This window comes from Clupea harengus, chromosome 10, assembly GCF_900700415.2.
Source record: "Clupea harengus chromosome 10, Ch_v2.0.2, whole genome shotgun sequence".
Taxonomy (NCBI): Eukaryota; Metazoa; Chordata; class Actinopteri; order Clupeiformes; family Clupeidae; genus Clupea; species Clupea harengus.
Window position 1 is genome coordinate 13207152 of NC_045161.1, and position 21555 is coordinate 13228706.

General features: G+C 44.5%; 1 protein-coding gene across 3 annotated transcripts in view; it reads right to left on the reverse strand.

Annotated features, from left to right (window-relative positions):
- tgfbr3 (transforming growth factor, beta receptor III) overlaps window positions 1-17749 on the reverse strand; it is a 96877-nt gene extending 79128 nt beyond the window's left edge. For 2 of the 3 annotated variants that reach the window (XM_031575420.2, XM_012839531.3), the window contains exons 1-2: window positions 17475-17749; window positions 9562-9758 (exon numbers count right to left, since the gene is read on the reverse strand). In XM_031575420.2, the coding sequence (XP_031431280.1) occupies window positions 9562-9622 (61 nt within the window). In that variant the 5' untranslated portion in view covers window positions 9623-9758; window positions 17475-17749. Of the gene's footprint in view, window positions 1-9561; window positions 9759-15736; window positions 17439-17474 lie in introns of those variants that run through there. The other variant, XM_031575419.2, reaches the window with a different exon arrangement.
- Window positions 17750-21555: the final 3806 nt, after the last annotated feature.

Below are 21555 nucleotides of genomic sequence, written 5' to 3' on the forward strand. Positions count from 1 at the left end.
CAACATAGACGCCACCTGTTTTAGGACTTTTTTTTGTGTGTGTGAGGGGGGGGCGGCTTGCTCGCTAGCATCACAACACACACCCATACAAATACACACATTAAGATATAAACACACGCAAACCAAAATATGTAGCTATGCAGACATATTCACAAAAACATGTAGGCATGCAGACAAATACTTGCATACTCTCATGCTCTATCTCTCATCCATCCACACACGCGCGCACACACACACACACACACACACACACACACACACACACACACACACACACACTGGGAGTTATGTTAACACCTGAATAAACTCAAGCTTTAAATGCTTGCACATAAACACATAGAGGGAGTCTTGTGTCCGAGTAAACAAAGCTATGCTTGTGTGTGTGTGTGTGTGTGTGTGTGTGTGTGTGTGTTCACATATGTATGTCCATGTGTATGTGTGGGTGTCCGTGGTTGTGTGTGTGTCAGGCACACATGTGTGCATGCGTCATGTATTCCCATGTATATACATATGTGGCTGGGTGCATGTTTGTGTATGTGTATGTAAGCTTTACATGACTAAATGCATGTATTTCCCTGTGAATACAACCGGGAACACTCATCTAAACCAAGACATCAGGTTTCCAAAGAGAGCAACACAAAGCTGTGCCTCCTCCCAGGCACTCCACACAAACAAAGAGCCAGAGCAGCACTGGGCCACTTACTCTGGCAGCCACAGGAAACATCACTTCATTCAAACATGTCTGTCATGAGAGGGCCCCTCTTTAGAGAGAGAGAGAGAGAGAGAGAGAGAGAGAGAGAGAGAGAGGAAGAAGGGGAAGAGTGGACGAGTGGGAGAGAGAGAGAGCCCGTTTCCCAGCGGTCCAAAAAAAAGCATTTTGAAAACATATCAATCACACTGTGGTGTACCTGTTGCAGTGATGGATGGCACAGCCAGAGAGGTGCTGAAGCCTGTTGAGAAGCGGACGTGGAGGACACAATGATAGCTCTTTGAGTGCAAGCACATGTGTGTGTGTGTGTGTGTGCGTGCATGTGTCAGGGTGTGTGTTTATGCATGTGAGCATGATTGTGTATGTTTGTGTGTGTGTGTGTGTGTGTGTGTGTGTGTGTGTGTGTGTGTGTGTGTGTGTGTGTGTGTGTGTGTGTGTGTATGACTATGCAGGAGCGCATGTGTATGCATATGTTTCCAGTCCCCCCACCACCACCCCCTTCCCATTTGGGTGTAGAGGCCCACTCAGCCCTGTCCCACAGGGGCAGCCCTAAACCCTCGAGCCACAGGAGCAGAGCTCACCCAGGATCACAAGCAGAGAGGGCCAATGAGCAAGACCAGTACACTCTCACACAGGCAGAACCCCATTGGGGAAGTGTTTCAGCTACATGGCTACAAGCTACAGCTAGACCTTTAACAGGCGGGGGCAGGGGCTGGAAGAGAGGGCAAGAAAGTTGGACAGTGAGGAGAGGACAGGGATTCAAAAAAATGACAACTTGAAAAATGAGAATGAGAAGGATACAATGTATGCATGAGATGGGGAAGAGTATGCATACATGCTCACACACATGCACACACACATACACACATGCATAAACACATACTATACATACACAAACAGACATACACAGAGATATATGCACAGACCAGGAACGCAACCTGAAGCACCAGCCACACAAATATACACACATTTCCCACTGTGCCATACATTCATAGGCAGACTGACAGTGAGTTGAGTCCCCTCCTACACACATCTGTGGGCTGTGAGGTTTTACAGCAGCTGAGAAAAAAGAGGACAGAGAAAAACAGAGGTGGTGGTATGGAAAGGATAAAGGACAGTCCCTTACACACATGGTTTGTGTGTGTGTGTGTGTGTGTGTGTGTGTGTGTGTGTGTGTGTGTGTGTGTGTGTGTGTGTGTGTGTGTGTGTGTGTGTGTGTGTGAATTGCATGCGGTGCAACAGAGGAGCCAAAGCATTCATTTCTCCATTCAGCCTCCACAGAGGCCCCTGGCAAGTTCTACTGAACCACCGAGCACCACAGGTAGAACACAAACAATGTGTGTGTGTGTGTGTGTGTGTGTGTGTGTGTGTGTGTGTGTGTGTGTGTGTGTGTGTGTGTGTGTGTGAGAGAGAGAGTGAGAGAGAGAAAGATACAATTGCATATGTGTGTATGATATGCTAACTAAAGTGATATCAGCCCTCTTTTGGCATGAAGCTAGAGGTGAGGAGAGCCCAGAAATAGCTTCTGGGAAAAGAAAGTAGTCATATTTTTCCCCCCCAAAAAAAACTTTCCATCCACTCAGCTGAGATGTATTATGTCATAGAAGACAAGGGGAAAAGAAACAAAGAGTTAGAGAGCAGAGGAATGGAAAAAGAGATCCCGCAAGAAATGGCTGTGTTCATATGTACGTGTCGGTGAGTATGCGTAAGTGTGAAAGTATTACACATGTGTATGTGACTTTGTGCATGCAAGTGTGTGTGCGTGTGTGTGTGTGTGTGTGTTTGCATGCTGCTGGTACGTTCAAGCATGTGTATGTATGTGTGTGGGTGTGTTTACAGGAATATGCTGTAGACGTGTGTTTGTGTGTGTATGTGTGTGTGTTTGTGTGGGTGGGAACACTCCAGCGTACACCTCAAATCAGTCAGCAAGTTTGAAGTTATAAATTTGACTGAAACACAACAGATCAAAGAACAAATGATTCTTTCTGAATTGAGTATGCATTAAGGAACTGAAGAGTTTGTATCTCCTAAAAGATTAGCATTAGAGAGATGCTCTTTATGCTTTATGTAAAACAGTGCTGGAGGGAGCATAGCTTCATGTGACGCTTTGACCTAATGCTTTGAGTTAATTAACTAGATAATGAGTTATCTGCAACCTGATCTCTATATCACCTGTCTCTAAACCATTCCCTAACAACAGCATAGCCATGGCATGTTAAAAAAAATTGGCACTGTGTCCATGCACCTGTCCATGAAATCTGACCCTAATTGCCATTACGAGCAGTATATGGAAATAATTTATTTCACCAGCTGAGAATGGGTTAAGCATTGCCATATTTCTCTTTTTCTTTAAAGGAGGCACGTTTCCCTCTTCCATTCCTCCTTACTCACTTCAGCCCTTGTGGTTTGTTCTGTCTTTTTTCCCCCTCATTCGTTCACGGACATGTGAAAAACAATGGAAAATGCAGGATCACTCCAGCTGTCTCCCATTAGCATACTGGTTAAGGATATTTACACTTACTGGCATTGTGTGAGTGTGTGTGTGTGTGTGTGTGTGTGTGTATGTGTGTTTCTTTATGTATGTGTGTGTGCCTGTGCCAGAAAGACAGACAGAAAGAGAAAGTGAGAGAAAAAAAGACTAAATTGACATAGCAAGATACAGATATAATTACTTTTTAGCTTTACAGCAGTGTAACAGAGTGGCTATATGGCCCTTTCAAATGCCCAAAATATAACTAATTGGGTAATGTATCAATAATATGAAACTTATATGCGCTTCTATGTGCTTATATGAAACAGAATGTGTGTATATGGTCGTATACTGGGTCTGTGTATGACTGTTTCTGTGTAACTTGTTATGAGTAAGAAAGTGAGGTTTGTCACCGACACAGGTGTTGACTGCAACCTCAAAACCCCTCCCAACCCCTACTTCATGAGTCAAAGCCACACATTCACAGGTCAGAAGTTGGAGAGAGATAGAAAGAGAGAGAGAGAGAGAGAGAGAGAGAAAGAGAGAGAGAGAGAGAGACTGTACTGAAGGGGAGGCAGGGGCTTGAGTGGGGACGAGGTGAAGGGGGGTCATAATTAAGGTTGTGCAGGTCTCCCGTTGCTATGTAAACATCCCCACACCTCTGGATAGCAGCTCTACGAAAGCCAGCCACAGAGTCTCGTTACCGTCCGCCTTTGAGTTGAGTCACGCTACAACATCTGGTTCAGGAAGGGGAGGCACAGACAGAGAGGGAGAGAGAGAGAGAGAGAGAGAGAGAGAGAGAGAGAAAATGAGAAGGAGAGCAGGAGGCCCAGCCAATGGAGTGTGGCGGTTTTGGACCGAGTCCTCCTCCCCCATACCCTCCTCTCTCTACCCCTGTCTCCCTCAGCCTCCTCTTGGATCGGCTACGACGGTTGCGCAATCGCGTCTGGTGGAGTCTCGTACCCATAGATCAGTGGCTGAGAGGGGAGACGGTGACCTCTAAAACCTCTGAGATGCCTCAGTAAAGTGGACACAGACGCATAGATTGGATGGTGTTAAATAAGAGAGGGAGAGAAAGAGAGAGAGAGAGAGAGAAGGGTGGGGGTGAAGAGGGAGAAGAGAAAGTTGTGGCCTGGCCTGTTTTCAGACCACAATTATTAAGTTTTTTCCCCTCAAAAAGCCTCTGGCTTGCACAAAACTTTTTTCCTGGTCAGGGCTACGTTAGCGATTAGCTGCTTTTTTTTTTTTTGCTTTCCGAGAAACACTTTCAGAACTGTTGTTGGATGCAGTGCAAAAGACACAGTGCACCTCATTAATACAGACACCTTCCACTTGTTGATCACTGGAGTCTGCCGCTCTGTGCCTTCCACATGCGGCTCCAGATGAATTGCTACATGAGATGAACAAGATAACGCTTGATATGGGGGGGTGGGGGCACTGGGGGAGGCTCCTGCGGCTCATAACACATATATCACTCATCTGAAGGAGCTGTCAGAGGCAGAAGAAGAGGAAGAGGAGAGGCGCTGACAGCGCATGTGAGTGTGTGTTTGAAAGGGAGAGAGGGATGAGGAGAGATTGAGAAAGAGAGAAAAAGTAGTAGTAAGAGGGAGAGTCGAATAGAGAAGGAGGTGGGCTAGAGAGAGAGATGTAGGGTTAGAGTAGGGGAGGGGACAACGCATAGAAAAGTGAGAGGGGAGAGAAGAAAGAGAGAGAAGGAGAGAGAAAAAGAGAGAGTGAAAGAGGGAGAGATGGGGGGTGGGGGGGTGGAGAGAGAGAGAGAGCCACCGCCGGCTGAGCGCTGCGCCTCCCGAATAGCCAGCATCCTGCCGGGGCTGTTTTTGGCAAGTTCCTCAAATTAATATCTGGCGTGCCTCCACTCCTCTCCGTTTCTCCATGAAACCTGAAGTCGGTCTGAAGCACCAACCCCATAATAATACAGCCTTCAGGGAGCAGAGCGCTTGGCAAGGCCAGATGAGCTGCACGCGAAAGAAGGTAACAGTAAAACGAGGGGAAAAAGAACAAACAGTCCTAGGAAAAGGAGAGAAAGAGAGAGAGAAAGAGAGAGAGCATTTCTAGAGGACAGATTCAAAGAAAGAAAACAACTAGAGAGGGAGATAGACACAAATAAATTGTATGGGGAAAGAGTAGGAGTGGGTGAGACAGTATAGAACAGTATGAGAAAGGGGAGAGAAACAGAGACACAGGCAGACAGATGTGGCCAGGCACTGTGAGAGGGCCATTGAGGTGTTTTTTGGGCAGAGCAGTGAAGAGTTATGGCCTATATCCTGGATGGCATTGGGTTGGGAGATGATCCATCACGGGCTAATTTAAACATTACGTAAGGCCACTCCTGACAGGTTGTCTGACAGATGTAACTGTTTACACAATCTGAGAGACAGAAAAAAGGAAGAAAACCAGAGAGAGACAGAGAGAGAGAGAGAGAGAGAGAGAGAGAGAGACTGAGAGAGATAGAAGAGGATAGAAGAAATTGCCTGTGGCACCCCAGCAGAAAGGCTTCTACCACGCACCCTCTCAGAGCGCTTTCACCAGCACTTGAGCTGCCAAACGTGAGAAGCACACATCAAAGTGAACGTCAAAGAGACTAATTTCTTTCACACCCTGGTCATGTTGAACACTGTGTACCACAGCACATTCCCTGGAGGGAGAGAGGTATTTGGTTTGGGACTGGGTGGCATTCTCTCTCCCTTCAGGGCCATTTGACTTTTGCCTGGCCTCCTCTGGCCTTTGTTCCAAGGGGAATGTTTCCATAGATGTTTTCATGACACACAGACACTAAATGCATTTCAATGTTGGACGGATGGATGGATGCTGGATGTTGTTGGGTCTCAGTTTGACATGTCTGCTAATTCCACCAAGTCACCTGGTGCACAGACGTATTCAGTGCACCACTCTTGTATGACTCATTATTCATTTCAATGAGTGAGATTATTTGTTTGACCTCTAGTCAAACTCGTTCACGCCAGGCAAGATATCGCTTTGGCGCTTCGTGGCGAACACACCCATTCGAGGATAACTTACCGTGAGCTGAAACACACCAAAACACAAAAGGCTGACTGTCCTTCTCAAACTCAATGAGAAGTCTCAGAATCTCCCCAACATTTTGGCCAAATTCCCCCATGGTTGCTTGACCTATATTCACATCTGTGCCAAAGAGCATTGTTTCACTCTACAAGAAACAAACCATAGCTTGGAAAAAAGAGATCAGTGACATCATGACCTCACTATTCTTGCTCTCTCGTGGAGATACCATAGCCTCAGTGTAATGAGGGCATTATGAGCGATTAAAACCACACTTAGAGCGCTGAGCAAATATTAGTCTGGTTACCAGGAAACCGACAGGAAACCTGAGGGATCCTGGCAAGGACGGTGTCTCAGGAGGTTCTGTGATGTTACATATCGAGCCGAGTTTACCGTCCACAATTCATTAGGCAAGCCCGGGTTTTCAACACTGTGGAGTTTTGAGGTGGTTTGTTGAGGGAGGGGGACGGGTGGAGTGGTGTGGACGGGGGTGTACACAGGCCACAGTCAGAAGTCTCGTTAATAAAGCGGGGAAGTATCTGAAGTCTGCGTTAAGAGGTCGATGCCTACCCTTTGATGGCGGTGACTGGATTTTTTTAGAAAGTTTCCTGATGTGCAGTCTTTAAGACAAAAAAAACACAGCTGGAAGTTTCTGAGAATATCTTCTTTCAGTTGCACTTCTTCTTTCTGTTCCCTTGTTGCACTTTTCCAGAGCAATCTCCAAAAAGTGTTCATAAATTCACTTCACGATCAGAATAATTACTCAAAATTGCAGTGAGCAAAAAAGAACGAAAGAAAAAAAAACACATGCACGCTTTCAGACGTAGATGTATGGCTCTGTGACAGACAATTATTTTAGCAGTTGGAACAAACCGAAGACGGCTAAACAATAGCCGTAAATCAAGGGGCTTTCTCCTCATGGCTGCACAGACAATTAACGCGTTGTGCACATCCACTCCCTGCACAAACCTTCAGACAAGCCACCAGCTGAATAGGGAGTGCATGGGGAAACAAAACCATAATATCATCCATTTTACATCCATGTCATTACAGTGATTCATTTCCACAGTGAGGCTACAAACTGTGTAAGTGCCAGCCGAGGCTCAGAGGAAGGAGATATCGTAACGGTGTTAATTATCGGACGGCGTGTGTTATCGGCAAACGTTCGTGTTGTCATGTTAACCCAAGTTTAAACTGAAGTTATAGATTGTTAACCCATTATTAAACTGAAGTTATAGATTGTTAATCCATTATTAAACTTAGCATTTTGATTGTTCAACAGAATGGCCGATGTTTGACACTGTCCGATAACTGACATAGCTACGCTAGTGGCCTTAACTCGGTGCACGTTGGGGATGCATTATTTTTCCCTGATCGACTCAGGATGGGAAAGACTGGAAGGAGAGGAGGTGGAGAGGTTCTGGTGGTGGGGATGCAAAAAAAAAAATGCAACAATGCTGGCACCCATAAGAGGAAGAAGTAGGTGGAGAGGCACGCATGGGAGCGCATTGTCCTCACAAGCCGCCCGCCGTGGGAGAGACAGGGGCTGCTCGTGCTCCCCTGGGCTGACTTGGACTGAGCGGCCATTGTTCCCCTCACGCTCGGCAAACGGCTCTCCGGAGTGCGCTTTATTTGGGCAGGGGAGGAAACAATGCTTTCGACGGCGGCCAAATGCTCCAATGCTGATGTCTTCTGAGCGCATTTTCAGGTGACAGAGGAATGCGGCCGAAAATGGCCAAAATAATAAGACAATGATTCAGTGGGTAAAACTACTTGGCCACTGATTAAGCAGCCTTGCCTTGCAAAAAAAATACAAAAATGCTATCAGTGCAAGATCAGAGTTTGGGGATCAACGTTGAACATTCACTGCTGGCTCAAAGCTCACTCTTTGGCAATAATGAACAGAGTGCTTCATTTCAACTTGCATTTCAACTTGCAACTGCACAACCGGCTTCTGATGTGACAGAACCAGATGTCTACATGCCTCTGGATGTTGCTGAGGTGCTAAAGGCCTTTGAAGTCAGCCTGCCAATGACCAGGGCAAAACAAAGAGAAGAATGTTTGCTTGATATGAACTTGATGAATGGCATGGAGCAAAGCAAGAGAGACTCTTCCAAGGGGGGGGGGGGACTGAGCACAGACCAGGTGAAGCCACGCTTGAACATACTTGACCATGGTGATGGCTCAGTTCCTTGCTGGGTTTTTTTTTTTCCTGCTTCATTCAGCTTGTTTGTTCTTCTTTCTCTCTTCCTGATCCTGATAGCATGTCAACATTTGTAATGGCAAATGAAAAATGAATCACTTTTTTGTTGTTGTGGAGGGGTAGGAGGGGGGGACAGGGGTGGAGTGTACCAGATGAAAAATGCCGTTGGCGTGTACGTGCAGAAGCCGGGTTTTTTCTGCACAGACCAGCCGTGGGCTTCTCCTGTGAGATTGGAGCTGTCAGCACTTTCTTAACGCAAATCCTCCACACAGTGCAACCCACCCCCCCCCCTTACCCAACCCCACCCCTGTTCGAATGGGACACTGTCTGCAGAGGCATGCTGGGAGGAACAGGGGAAATTCCGCAAGCTTGGTGGTTGGGGGTGGAGGGGGGGCGCGATTTGTGATTGCCTGACAAAACAGGCAAAGCATGCCTTGCTCTGACAAGGCCTGGAGTGCTGTTTGTGCTTATCAAGCCCACAACCAGTGAAAAACTTCCAATCGGACACTACAGGCATGTACAGTATGTCCACACACACACACACACACACACACACACACAGAGAGTAAAAAAGCCAGTGACACAATTCCATGGCAATGCAGAAATATACGCCCACGTGTAACACGATGAAGACAAATACACACTTCTCCAGCCTTAGAGGGAAGGCACAATAGGCCATTGATTGGACATTGCGTATGAGGATTGAAATGAACTCTACTGAATACTCCAAATCCATAGCAGCATCTTGACTTGTGGGCCGTAATGACTGTGATGACATTAACACAAGAACACAATACATTCACATTCATAATAGAGGCTGGAGATTTATTTCCCTCATTTACTCCAGCCACTTGGAGCTCTGCAGATTTGCTCCTACACTGATATCTTTCTTTGAAGTTGCCAATAATTGCAACTGTACATATCGTAACGGTGTTAATTATCGGACGGCGTGTGTTATCGGCAAACGTTCGCGTTGTCATGTGAATCCATTATTAAACTGAAGTTATAGATTGTTAATCCATTATTGAACTTAGCATTTCGATTGTTTAACAGAATGGCTGATGTTAGACACTGTCCGATAACTGACATAGGTACGCTATAGCACTACGGGAAAGAAAGAGAGAGAAAGAAAGATCTTACCTGCAGAGGCCACACAGCAGAGCGCTAGAAGAAACAGAGGGTGGGCTTGTCGATGTGGCATCGCCAAAACCACCAGGACAGTAGGACAGAAAGGTTTCAGCACACAAAACCAGGATGCCAGCAAGTGTGTAGGGGGATAAAGCCTTCTCCTAAAAGTGTCTGCAGCAACACGGTCACTCCTCTCCACCTTCAGTCAACTAAGAATGAATAGACAGACAGACAGACAGAGAGAGAGAGAGAGAGAGAGAGAGAGAGAGAGAAAGAAAGAGAGGTGTCAGATTAGTCTGATGGCATTTCGGCAATGGACCCCCCAACGGCAGTAGGGAATTAAGGGGTCTTTTGTCAGTGTCCTGAGGAGAGGGCAGAGGGGCAGCCTGCTGACCAGGTCAGTGGTGGGTTAATCTCCACTGGTTAATTATACATTTGAAGATATTTGAAGGCTACCTGCTGCTTTGCTATGCCTTACCACACACACTGAGATAGTGATCACCCGTCCCACCCAACATATCAGTTCTACCAGAAAGACTTGGGATATTGGCAGGAATAGAACATTTTATTCAATCCTGAATAGGATGTAGACCCATAAAGATATCGGAACAAAGATAACGACAACCGTCTCGGGAATATATTAAGCTGCCTTTGGCATAGGCCCCCCTCCACAATCCGTCAAATACCAAGAAGATCTCAGATCCTGCCAACAGGGCAAAGAGCCTACCCCCCGGACATGGCAGGGCCAACTGGTAGCGGTGGGGTGGAGGAGGGGACGTCAGAGTCAGCATACTGAAAGCAGCAGAGGTGAGTGGACGCGACAGTCTTCAGGCAAGCGTAAGTCACCCATTGGTTAGTAGTAATAGGTGAATGGATGACGTAAACTACGGGTCTTCCTGATAGAGGCCATCATCAGGAAGTACCCTGGAGATCATTTCTGCTGTGTGAAAGCCTTGTACAAATGCAGGCAGAGGGGGATGTACAGCATAATGCTGGCCCCCTCCTTTTGGGGTCTCTGGCTAAGGGGATTAGCGGTGAACCCAATGCTAGTGTGCAGGGTTGGACGTGGCCCCAGTTGAACTGCATAAAGAGGGGGACAGCAGATGATGACCAAACGGGTGTAAACTCCACACACACACACCCACACACAGAAATACACACCCATGTCGCATATACAGTACACTACATATACATGGTTACACACACAGTAATACAATGGAAATATGCTGTTAAAAATAATGACATATAAACAAGTACATTAGAGCAGAAGACTGCTCAACTGCACTCATAATATTACCATAAACCTGTAAAAGCTGGATCACAGCATTCCACTTTAACATTTCCAACAGACAGACACTGGATACTAAATTATTGCTCAGAGTTTATAATACCAGGAATGACGATGTCTTTGGAGACACTACACATCTTTCTCTGGTTCCACATTTTCACTGTGATTTGAGTTTTCCATTACTACCTGGTCCACGGGGACAGGAGATGAAACACCAGTACTATTTGTCTGCATTTCTGCTGCAGTTGCATGAGAGTCCACACTAGTTCTAAAAGCCCCTGTGATATTAGCATTGTTGTGAAATGATTTCATGTGGAATAGGCCTGATTGATACATAGCCAGTAGAGCCTTACCAACATTCTTGAATGAAACGATCATCAGACTGCCAAGCCAGACTGGATAAAGCTGCCTTTCACATTCCCCTATCTAAGTCCTTATCAAAGCATGGGATTCACCGAGCAATAGATCCCTAATACCACCACAAGAGCACATGGCACAGTTCCACATGTACATGCAACAAACCAATCTAGCCTGACCAAACTCCAGCTCTGGTGCACACCTGTGCCATACCGTGTGTAGTTACATTTGGTGGGTGTCAGTCATACACTGAGCTCTTTCTTCATTTGTGACAGGAGATTGGGTAGAAAGACCATTCCTTGCATCACAAGCTTTGTTTTGTTCAGTTGTTTTACATAACAAATGTTGGATGAACCTCAGCATGGTAGATGTGCTTGTCACATGCCTACTGACTTTTTTTCAGATCTGATCAGCACTCTCTATGGCATAGAATAACATGCATGGGACTGTCATGCATTCCAGTTCAAATGTAGTGCCCCTTCTCCCTGTGTGACAAGTAAACACATACTGTGACTCTGGGTACATTACATCAACTCATAAAAAAGTTGACAACCACATAGCTTCATATAAATTAAAGTATGACTCAAAAGAGTATATGTGTGCGTAAGTTCTAATGTGGGGAAATTCTCCAACCATGAAGACATTTCTACCAAGCAGAGGTCAAGATGGCCTCTAAATACCTCTGTTCAACTTCAAACTACTGGATCAGTGTAATTCACTGAACCTAAAAAAGAGAGCACCAACCCCCTCCCCTCCACACCTCCACCTCCCGCGAAACCACGCGGTGGCAGGTCTGCCAGGCGGTGGAGTGCTCTGTGGCAGGTGGGGTTGATTAAGGTGCACTGCAGCGCTACGGTTCTAACGCCACGGTGCAGCGCCGCACAGCTGTCGGAACAAACAGATCCTTTCACTCCTGCGGCAGCTGCTGCCGTGGCCAAGGCCAGGGGCAAGTCGTTTCTGGAGGATCCTGACAAATACTACACTTCCAAGCACGCTGGCTGGGGAGAGTAACCCCTTCTTTTGATTTGTGACCCCCTCCACCCCTCCTCACACCCCACACACCCTCCCCTCCCAGTCCTCTGTAGTTTTCCCCTGGCTTCACTTACCCCCACACACAGCCCTTTCTCGTTTACATGTATGCCCACACACACGCACACACACATATACACACACACACACACACACACACACACACACACACACCTCACACATACAGACCTCACTCTCACACGCAGTTTCACTTTTTCTCTCTCTCACTCTGACACATGCTCACGCATCCAGAGAAACACACACATGCACCCACACATCTGTTTCCTCTCTCACTTTCACACTCTCAATTTCTCATACCCTCTCTCTCAGAATTGTACAAACACACACACACACACACACACACACACACACACACATATCACTTTCTCTCATTCACACAGTGAAAGAGAGAGTGGGGGAGAGAGAGGGGAGTACATTTTAGTGTAGCATTTTATTCCTCCTTTGGGAAAAAAGGTATATCAAAAGCCAATAACATACACACACAAACATACATATATAAACACACACTGCTATTTCCTACTGACACACAATGATGGGTGGTTACCATGGTAAGTTGCATTTCCCACGCTCCAAGTAACAAAGGCAGCAGTGACCACCACAGGTCCTCTGTTCCAGTGCATCTTATAAAGGGCACTACACACTCCAGCCTCTAATCTGCACACCGTTCGCACATCTGCTGGTCACCCTCTCACTGCCTACCACTGGTCCACAATGACATCAAAAACCATCGCTCCGATATCACGGACAGACCCGGCCTTTGACTTCGCTTCTGTAAATATCTCCTGGACAGGATGCTACAGTTGGCCGAACAGGACACCACCGACCGCACCCTGGAGGGGTAGCTAGCCCCGATGCCCTGATTACGCTGGCATTCAATCACAGGGGGGTGGCAACAGAAAACAATGCATATGTGGCGGCCGGAGGAGGAAGGTCACCTCATCTGACTCAGGCCCTCGCTCGTTCACTCAGCCGCGAGAGCAGAGGCAAAGGCAGAGGCGCTGTGGAGGGGGGGGGGGGTAGGAGGGAGGCCTGGAAAATGCATTAGCGCCCCAGCACAGGCAGCTGACCCCAGACTGAACATAATAAGTAGCTATGAAGTACTCCACACTGTCAGAGCGTAGGAGGAGGAACCGTGATCGCCATATGGTTTCGTGTGTAGTTTTCCCTTTCTCTCTCTCTCTCTCTCTCCTTCACTCTCACTCTCTTTCTCCTTCACTCTCTCTCTCTCTCTCCTTCACTCTCACTCTCTTTCTCCTTCACTCTCTCTCTCTCTCTCTGTCTCCCCTCCACTCTCTCTCTCTTTCTCCTTCACTCTCTCTCTCTCTCCTTCACTCTCACTCTCTCTCTCCTTCATGCTCAGAGCAGATCAGAGCACATACACACATGAAAGCACAGTGGTGACTGAATCCATAACAACATATATAAACAGATACAGCAATATGGTTCAATTTAAAGGGATACAAAATATGAGGTCACTACTGGTTAAATTTCAACAAAAAAAATTAGTTTTTTTTGTTTTCATTGGCCAGACTTGAATCGTTTGATGTCACATGAAGCTTTGTGGGGTCAGGGGCAGTTAACAATCTTGCCAGGATGACCTGTGGAGCTTTTGGCATTGCCCACTGCCACATGCTTATCTGCCCAATGCCACCAGCATCCTCTGATCATTGCAAAACACATGTGTCCTTCACCACCCATTAGAGAAAATTCTCGATTTTTTTTTAAAAAGTAATGAAATTCTTTAATAATATTTTCATTATATTTCTAAGACTATAGTGCTCAGAACCTGACAGCAGATGTCAGTGTAAATTCTCAGCCAATCACAGCATCAAATTTTGCTTTATATATGGTTGTTGTTGTTGTCTGGATGTATGCTCCTCTCCCCTGCCATCTCCTACTGATAGGATATGATGGTGCCTGGGAATCAGCTACTGGCCTACAGGACAATTCCTTCATCATCCACTTATCACTTTGTCTTTGTAATCTTGAGTAAATATTCTCAGTTTGTTTCAGTTTCCAAGTGTTAACACAGCTTCATAAATCATCACAAGTTAACAAGGATCATGTCACTGACTTCCAAGACAACTCACAAACAGTCGCCTAGTTTATACAGTATTACACAGACTTGAACAGGGTGAATCAGTCAGGCGTCAACAAGTGATAACCCGCTAAAAGGCTTCAAAATACCGATGACTGGAAACCGTAAGTACCCCACTAGACTGCCGTTGTCTGTAAATGATAACTCCTGGCTGCAGAGCCAGGCCTGCCCCTTCGCCAAAGATGCTTAGTCTCAACAATGTCCTGTTTCTTAATTGCGTAAGCGACTGATGATGCAGCCTGAGTTGACATGTTTATGGCTGGGGATGTGGCCGCTCGAGCCAAATGGATTCTCTCTCTGTGTCTTGGCGAGGGCCGCGGCCACGTGTCGAAGTGCGACTCTCCAGGGAAACATGGTGTGGCCAGCTGCGCGGGGCCACACTCACGCCTGAGCTTACGCACCTGCATGCGTCTATATGTGAATGCGTGTGGGGACACACACAGAGATAAACACTAACGCACACACACAAATAGGCGCTATCACATCTGTGTTATCCGCACTGTACACTGACAAAGTTATATGTGTTGTAGCTAGTAGTGTGTTGCTTGAGGTTTTGTGTGTATGGGTGTGTGTTTGTGTGTGTGTGTGTGTGTGTGTGTGTGTGTGTTTGTGCATGTGCGCGTGCGTGTGCGTGTTTGTGTGTCTGTGTGGCTGTGTGCTGATCCACACACAAGACCTATCAGTGAGTCAGACCAGACAGCTGAGCTCACACACATGAAGAAGCTTACTTTACTCTTAGGCACCCTGATACTCCCCACCTCTGACCTAAATCCTAGTTTCAAGACAGGTCAGCTCTCTTTTATGCAAAATAAGGTGTTTTTTATGCTATGCTTTGCACTTTCCCTAACACAAAAAGCAAAACACATTTCCAAAAAATATTCAGTCTACATTTGTCTACTACTTGACTTGAGGTTGATCTGCTTTCACAATGAACAACCTGACCTCTCTCCTTGTATCATAAAGAGAATAACAGGAAGATAACAGATCACTGTACATACATCACTGTCACAAGATTAAAGGAAGATAACAGATCACTGTACGTACATCACTGTCACAAGATTAAAGGCATAAAGATAGGCATCAGCCTTCCAATAAAATACATGCGATACACAAACACAAACAATTTTGTTGATTGCACACTAGCTCTCACTATAGCTTGGCACAAACCATACTGTTTCGGAGAACAGTTGCTGTGTTCCCATCAAGCACATAGCTGACATTCCCAAATTTGCATCTTCAAAAGATCACATTTTCAAATAAAAACATCTTTCAGTCTTCTTGTACAACAGACTGAAAAGTAAAAGAAAAGTCACATAAAATGGGGCCTCATGAAACCTTTTCTTTTCCACATACAGCTTATTTGAAATCTGCAGTAAGCTCATCCCTCTCCTTACCTTCTTCTAAGAACGGCAACAAAAGTTGGTGAAAAGCAGCCAATAATGCATCTCTCTCTCTCTCTCTCTCGCTCTCTCTCTGTGTCTCTCTGCTGTCTACTCTCAGAGAACCTGCTCATGCATCACTCTCTGAAACAATGAAGGCAGACAGAGACAATACTAAAGGAGGCTGGGTGAGACCCAAGACAGCCATTTCTGACACCCTAATGAGTCTGTGCAGAAAACACACAGAGAGAAGGAAAATTACTGGATTACATGCAGCTCTTCACTGCCATCAGTGAGCTATGTATGCAGCCCCTTCACACTGTGACTTGAGTGTCGGTGAATACAGGAGGCGTGAGAGAATAACATAACAAATGTCATATGCCTGATGTAACTGTAGTCTATATAGTTCCTAAGACAATTAAGAATAGTTTGAGAAAACAACTGAAAAATGTCCAATATCATTTAGAACACCATTGCAACATATGTTATTGTTAATGTATTACACCTGGATAGCAACTGAAAGCATAATGGGTTATGGTCAATGTGCCAATACATCATTCCTTGAGAAACAAAAGTAGGACAGCAGACCTCATTGAAGCCGATGCAACTAGTAGCCAAAATCACCTTCTCCTCTCCCTCTATAAAATATTACAGCTACAACTATTGGGATGTGTGGGTAGGCTTCTCTGAGTAAGTGATCCCACCGTTTACCTGCTTGTGTCCTTCAGTCATGCTGTTTCTGTAGTTTACTTTCTACACTCAAGTTTGGGCAAATTACATGACAATAATGACATGTTCTATCATGCTAAACCGTATTAGTCACCTGTCAGTGAGACTCAAATCTGACTAAAACAAATTATTTGTATCTCACAGCCTGAGGCTGTATGGAGTGGCATCAAGACCCCTGGCCAGATCAGACAGTTTGCACAGCTCAACTACATGAGGAATATAAAACTAAACTACACTCATACTCACACACACATGCAGCATAATGTACATACATGTACCCTGACATATAAATAAATGCTAACGACTGTTTACTAGCAGTTACCTGATTAGATAGGCCAACTTCATCTAAATGTATTTGATAAGTTTGATACATAATACACGTGTAATGATGTGGATGTTTTACTGGAAGTGCACTTCAGGCCTACGTTATTCAACAGATGCTGATAACTATATCGAGGCGTCAAGACTTCACATCGGCTGTCACTCAACACACTTGCGCTTTTCTTCCTGAGCGCAGCCTAATAATCCAAACCTAATAATAATAAATCAAATCTAAAAATCTGAAACAATTTATAGTTTCCTCAGAACAGAGATAATCATTTGCTGAAATCGAACACATTGTTTATTCACGAGGAACAGCTCTGTGTGCATTGGAAGAACATAACGCGCACCGGAGAGCTAATCTTGGAATTTTCACTTGTAAACAAACTACAAAAGTTCAAAGTAGCTCTACATTTAACCACAGACCAGTTCGCAGGACAATGCCAAGCACTTTCAAAACTTTGTATACGTCAGATAAGTTTTACAATAGCATTGACAACAACATGCCGAGAAACGTGCATCCTTGCAATGCAGATACTTCATCACCCCAGAGGTTGTCCTTACTAAGCGCGCTACAAACACACAGATGCTGTGAAAAGTTGTTTGTCATAACACAGATTCGTCCTTGAGTTGTACCTTGAACAAAACATACTACTGTCAGAATCATATCTCGCTATCTTTAAAAGAATAAGTACGGACATACCCCCAATTGTGAACGTTGCTGTAGTTGCTGGAGCCGCTCGAGCACATAAACCGAAACACTAAATGGGACGTGTCTTCTCTTTTCTTTCAAAGTTGATCAACGCGCCGTCTCCCTCAAAACATGTGATGACAAACAATGCGACAGTATTCCCTAAATGATGGGGTAATGGTCACGGTAATAGGTCGCTAAAAAGTTTTAAATCCCTTGCCCCCGCTTTCGCTATGTACTTCAGCTGGAGGTGGGGCCAGTAGGAGGAGGTTGAGGACTACATCAATCACCTCAAGTTATTGCTTTTCATTGGAGAAGGATCAGATCTTGGCTCGTTCATGACCATAGACGCCTGCTCTCGAGATAAGTCAATGATTGTAATTTAACTGCTCAGGAAATCAACTACAGTACACCCCATTTTTCTCAAGTTACACTTGTTGAATTGTTCTTTTTTTAAAACTTTTTTACTTTTGGGTAAAAACAAATGCAGTGATTCTGAGATAGCCCGAATTTTGGTCAGCCTATATTCACATGTTCAGAGCTCCTTAGCAGCGTTGTTGCTTTTTAACAACTCAAAACAAACAGAAATAAAATATGCAAATGTAGTATGCTGCCAAAACAGTTATTTGCATTCTTAATTTACTGCTTTCTCTGCTATCACCACCAGGTCCACTGCTGGCAACACTATATTAGAGAAAAATACTAATAGGACTAATGTACACAAAGGACTAATCTACTCTATCATATTAGATGTGTCTTATTTTGATGCAAGATTGAATGATGAACATGCATGTGAAAGAACCAGAACCAGATTTGATCTGAATCTTTTTCTGTATATTCAGATCATTCATGTCTGTTTCACACAAGGTAAGATCTCATTTCAACTGTGCAATATTGGGGGAATAACATGTCCTTTAAAAATAATCACTCAACAGATTCTGCAAAAGCTGTGGCATTTAAGTAACAAAAGATGTAGGTCTCTTATCTGAACCTCACATTGGTCTACTATAATCCAACTATGTAAATACCCGGCTACGTGCCTTGAATCCATCCCAAGCACAATGTCTAATTGAGAGCCAGTTGCTTTTTACAGTCCATGAGGTCAGTTCTCTCCTGTCTAAAAGGAGCATAACAACAGTGATACATTCGGGCCTCAGCTGACATCATCTTGGGCACACATAATTCTTCCAGTTGGAGATTATTTACACAAATGGCCCTAATTTCATTGATGGCCAGTAAGCAAAGCTGCGAAGTCAGTAATGCGTGAACTAAAACTATAGTTTGGTGTCTGGAAGCATTGCGCTGACCCACCCATGTTTGCGCTTAGCATCTTGCCCATGGTATCAAATCAGCAAAATGATTTAGCCAAATTATCAAATTAACTTATCAAAATAGTTCATGCGTGGCAGACTTTGCACCTTGCTCCTTGCTCATTGCCAGTTGCCCTTTGCCGTCAATGAAATTAGTGCCCGGCATGGAAGAAGACAATGGAAACTGTATTGAAAGCACATCCCCACAAAATATCAGTTTATTAACTTGGCATAGCATGGTCCTGCTTTATCTGTAAAGATAGTCTGTGATAAAGCTGTCATTTTCTGGAGGTTTGATTCAAGGCTTCAAGCATTCAGTGTGGCTTCACAAAGTCTGGCCTTGGAGCTGTACTGCCTCCAACGACCTTATCAGAAGGAAACATCACTGCGGTCTAACAAGCAGCATGAACTCAGTCTACACCCACAAAATGCCAGGGCCATCCTTAAGTCAAGGTGGATGTTCCATGATAAGGCGCATAAAGGCCATGTAATGTTTGCTTTCAGCCTTGACTTTTATGAATATGACACAGACACTTTGATGCTTTACAGGACTTTTAATTAATTGCTTATTTTGTGTGAGTGTGTGTGAGAGAGAGCGAGAGAGAGAGAAAACATTTATATGTTGAATATGTTGATTTTCGCACGTGTTTGTTTACTCGTTTTCAATTTCTTTCATTATTCAAGTGACTCCTTTTGGGGAAGAGGGTGGCATGGGTGATGTATTTCTGTGTATTTCACACATTTACATGTGTGTTGTCTTCAGGCTGTTTGTTTACTTGATTCCTTTTCTATCATTATACATGTGCCTTTTTCAGGATGGGGAGGTGGGGGTGGGGGATGGGAGGTGAGGGGTGGAAGGGTGCTTGAGCATGCATCGCCCTGAACAAACAGGATCTCTGTCGCTTAGCTGGAGTATCTCTGGGAAATGGATATGCTTTGTGGCTGGTTACAACCTAAATGTCAGTGCAAGTGATATCCCACTAATGAGACAGCACCTGTATTGGAAATAGAAACTTTGTTTTCGGAGCGTCTTCACGCCTCAGCTGAGAATGTTGATGTGCTGCTTTGGAGTGTCGACGGGAGCATCCACTCAAAGGGCTCCTCGTAGCGTGTTCCACAACCTCATGCATATGTATGGCCCTGGCACAGGCCGCGGTGCTGATGTCTGTTTGTATGCTCCCAGCGTTCCAGCCCGCTACTGCGACTCAAGCGAGGAGGGAAGATGAGAGGCCATCATGTACACAAGCCTGATGTTTTTGTTCTTTGATTATTAAAGAGAGAGCGAGACACACACAGAGAGAGAAAGTGAAAGAGAGAGAGAGTGCGAGAGAGAATGTGAGAGAGATACCTCTGTATTTTGATATTTATTTGTGGTCTCGTAAAAAGGCCTAAGCATATTTACATGCTGTGTAAAGCTTTCATATTACCAATCCATTTTCATCCACCTACTGAATAGGGTGTACAGGGACCACACAGGGTAACATGACACCATGACACCTCACTGCTTTATTGAACACTGTAAGGGGGATCGTTTGGCACATCGGTAACACACTCGTGCAAACATGTAAACACATACGCTCGAAGGAACGGTGCAGAGGTCTGCTCTGTGGCAGAGAACCACAGAGGAAAGAGGGCTTGAAAACATTACTTAGCACAACAATCACAGTACCTTTGTGACACACTCCGGGTGAGGTAGACACGTTGGAAAAGTGGAAAATAAAATAAAAAAAATGGGATGTACACAGAGAGCATATGATACTGCTGCTGGCGCAAGCTTTAAATAAACACAGCCCTCCATTGTCAGCCAAACACACTTATACCCCCATGAACTCCACCTCTGTGCAGCTCTCATACCTTTGAACATACTTAACACACTCATTTTAACAGGTGTATAGTGTTATGAGTATTGTGTGAACTAACAGTATTTTAATGTATATAATAAAACTGATGATTGTTCATCATCATACATTTTACACATAGCATGCATTTAATTAATTTATTTATTTATTCAATCATGGTAATTATACCACAAATATAGTATTATCCTGTCTATCTATCTAGGCCCTACATCACCTCCAGGGACTAAATGTTGCATTGAGAAATGTAAGAGGAAGTGCAGGCCATTCTAACCCTACACTGGAAGTACCCAAATGTTTCAAACATTATATACTTTCCTTTCTCTAAACTCGGTAGGTTACCTATAAACTAAACAACAAGATCCCATTTTTAATATACTTGAAAAGATGGGCAATGCTGCTCTCTTGTGGATCATTTAAAACATTTTCGTTTTCTCAGACATGCAAGCATTCAACACGTCTTAGTATAAAGTATTTATTATAAGTGGTATAAACATCCTTTGGAAATTGTATTCTGCTAGGTAATTTTAAGGACTAAACTAACTAACTAAATGTTAATTATAAAAAACTAATTTTGACTGACCCAGTCAATTTGCAGAGCAACCTTCCCACAAGATTCACAATGTAATATAGTACGTGTCACTATGTCATCAAAAACTGAAACTGTGCAAAACCGAATAGGCTACAAGGCTCATTAACAAGCACATCATAGCATATGCTGTGATCACATGAGAGATTTACCTCTCCACGTAGAACATTCCTCTTCAGAACATGGACATAATATTTTGCTGTTTACAAATGTACCAGCCAATGCAGTTAGTATGTGAAGGGAAAATTGTTTAATGATAAAAATTAAAAATAAAACGAACGATCTTAAATATTAAGATACTTCAGGTTTCTAAAAACAGGGCAAAATGACGTTAACCC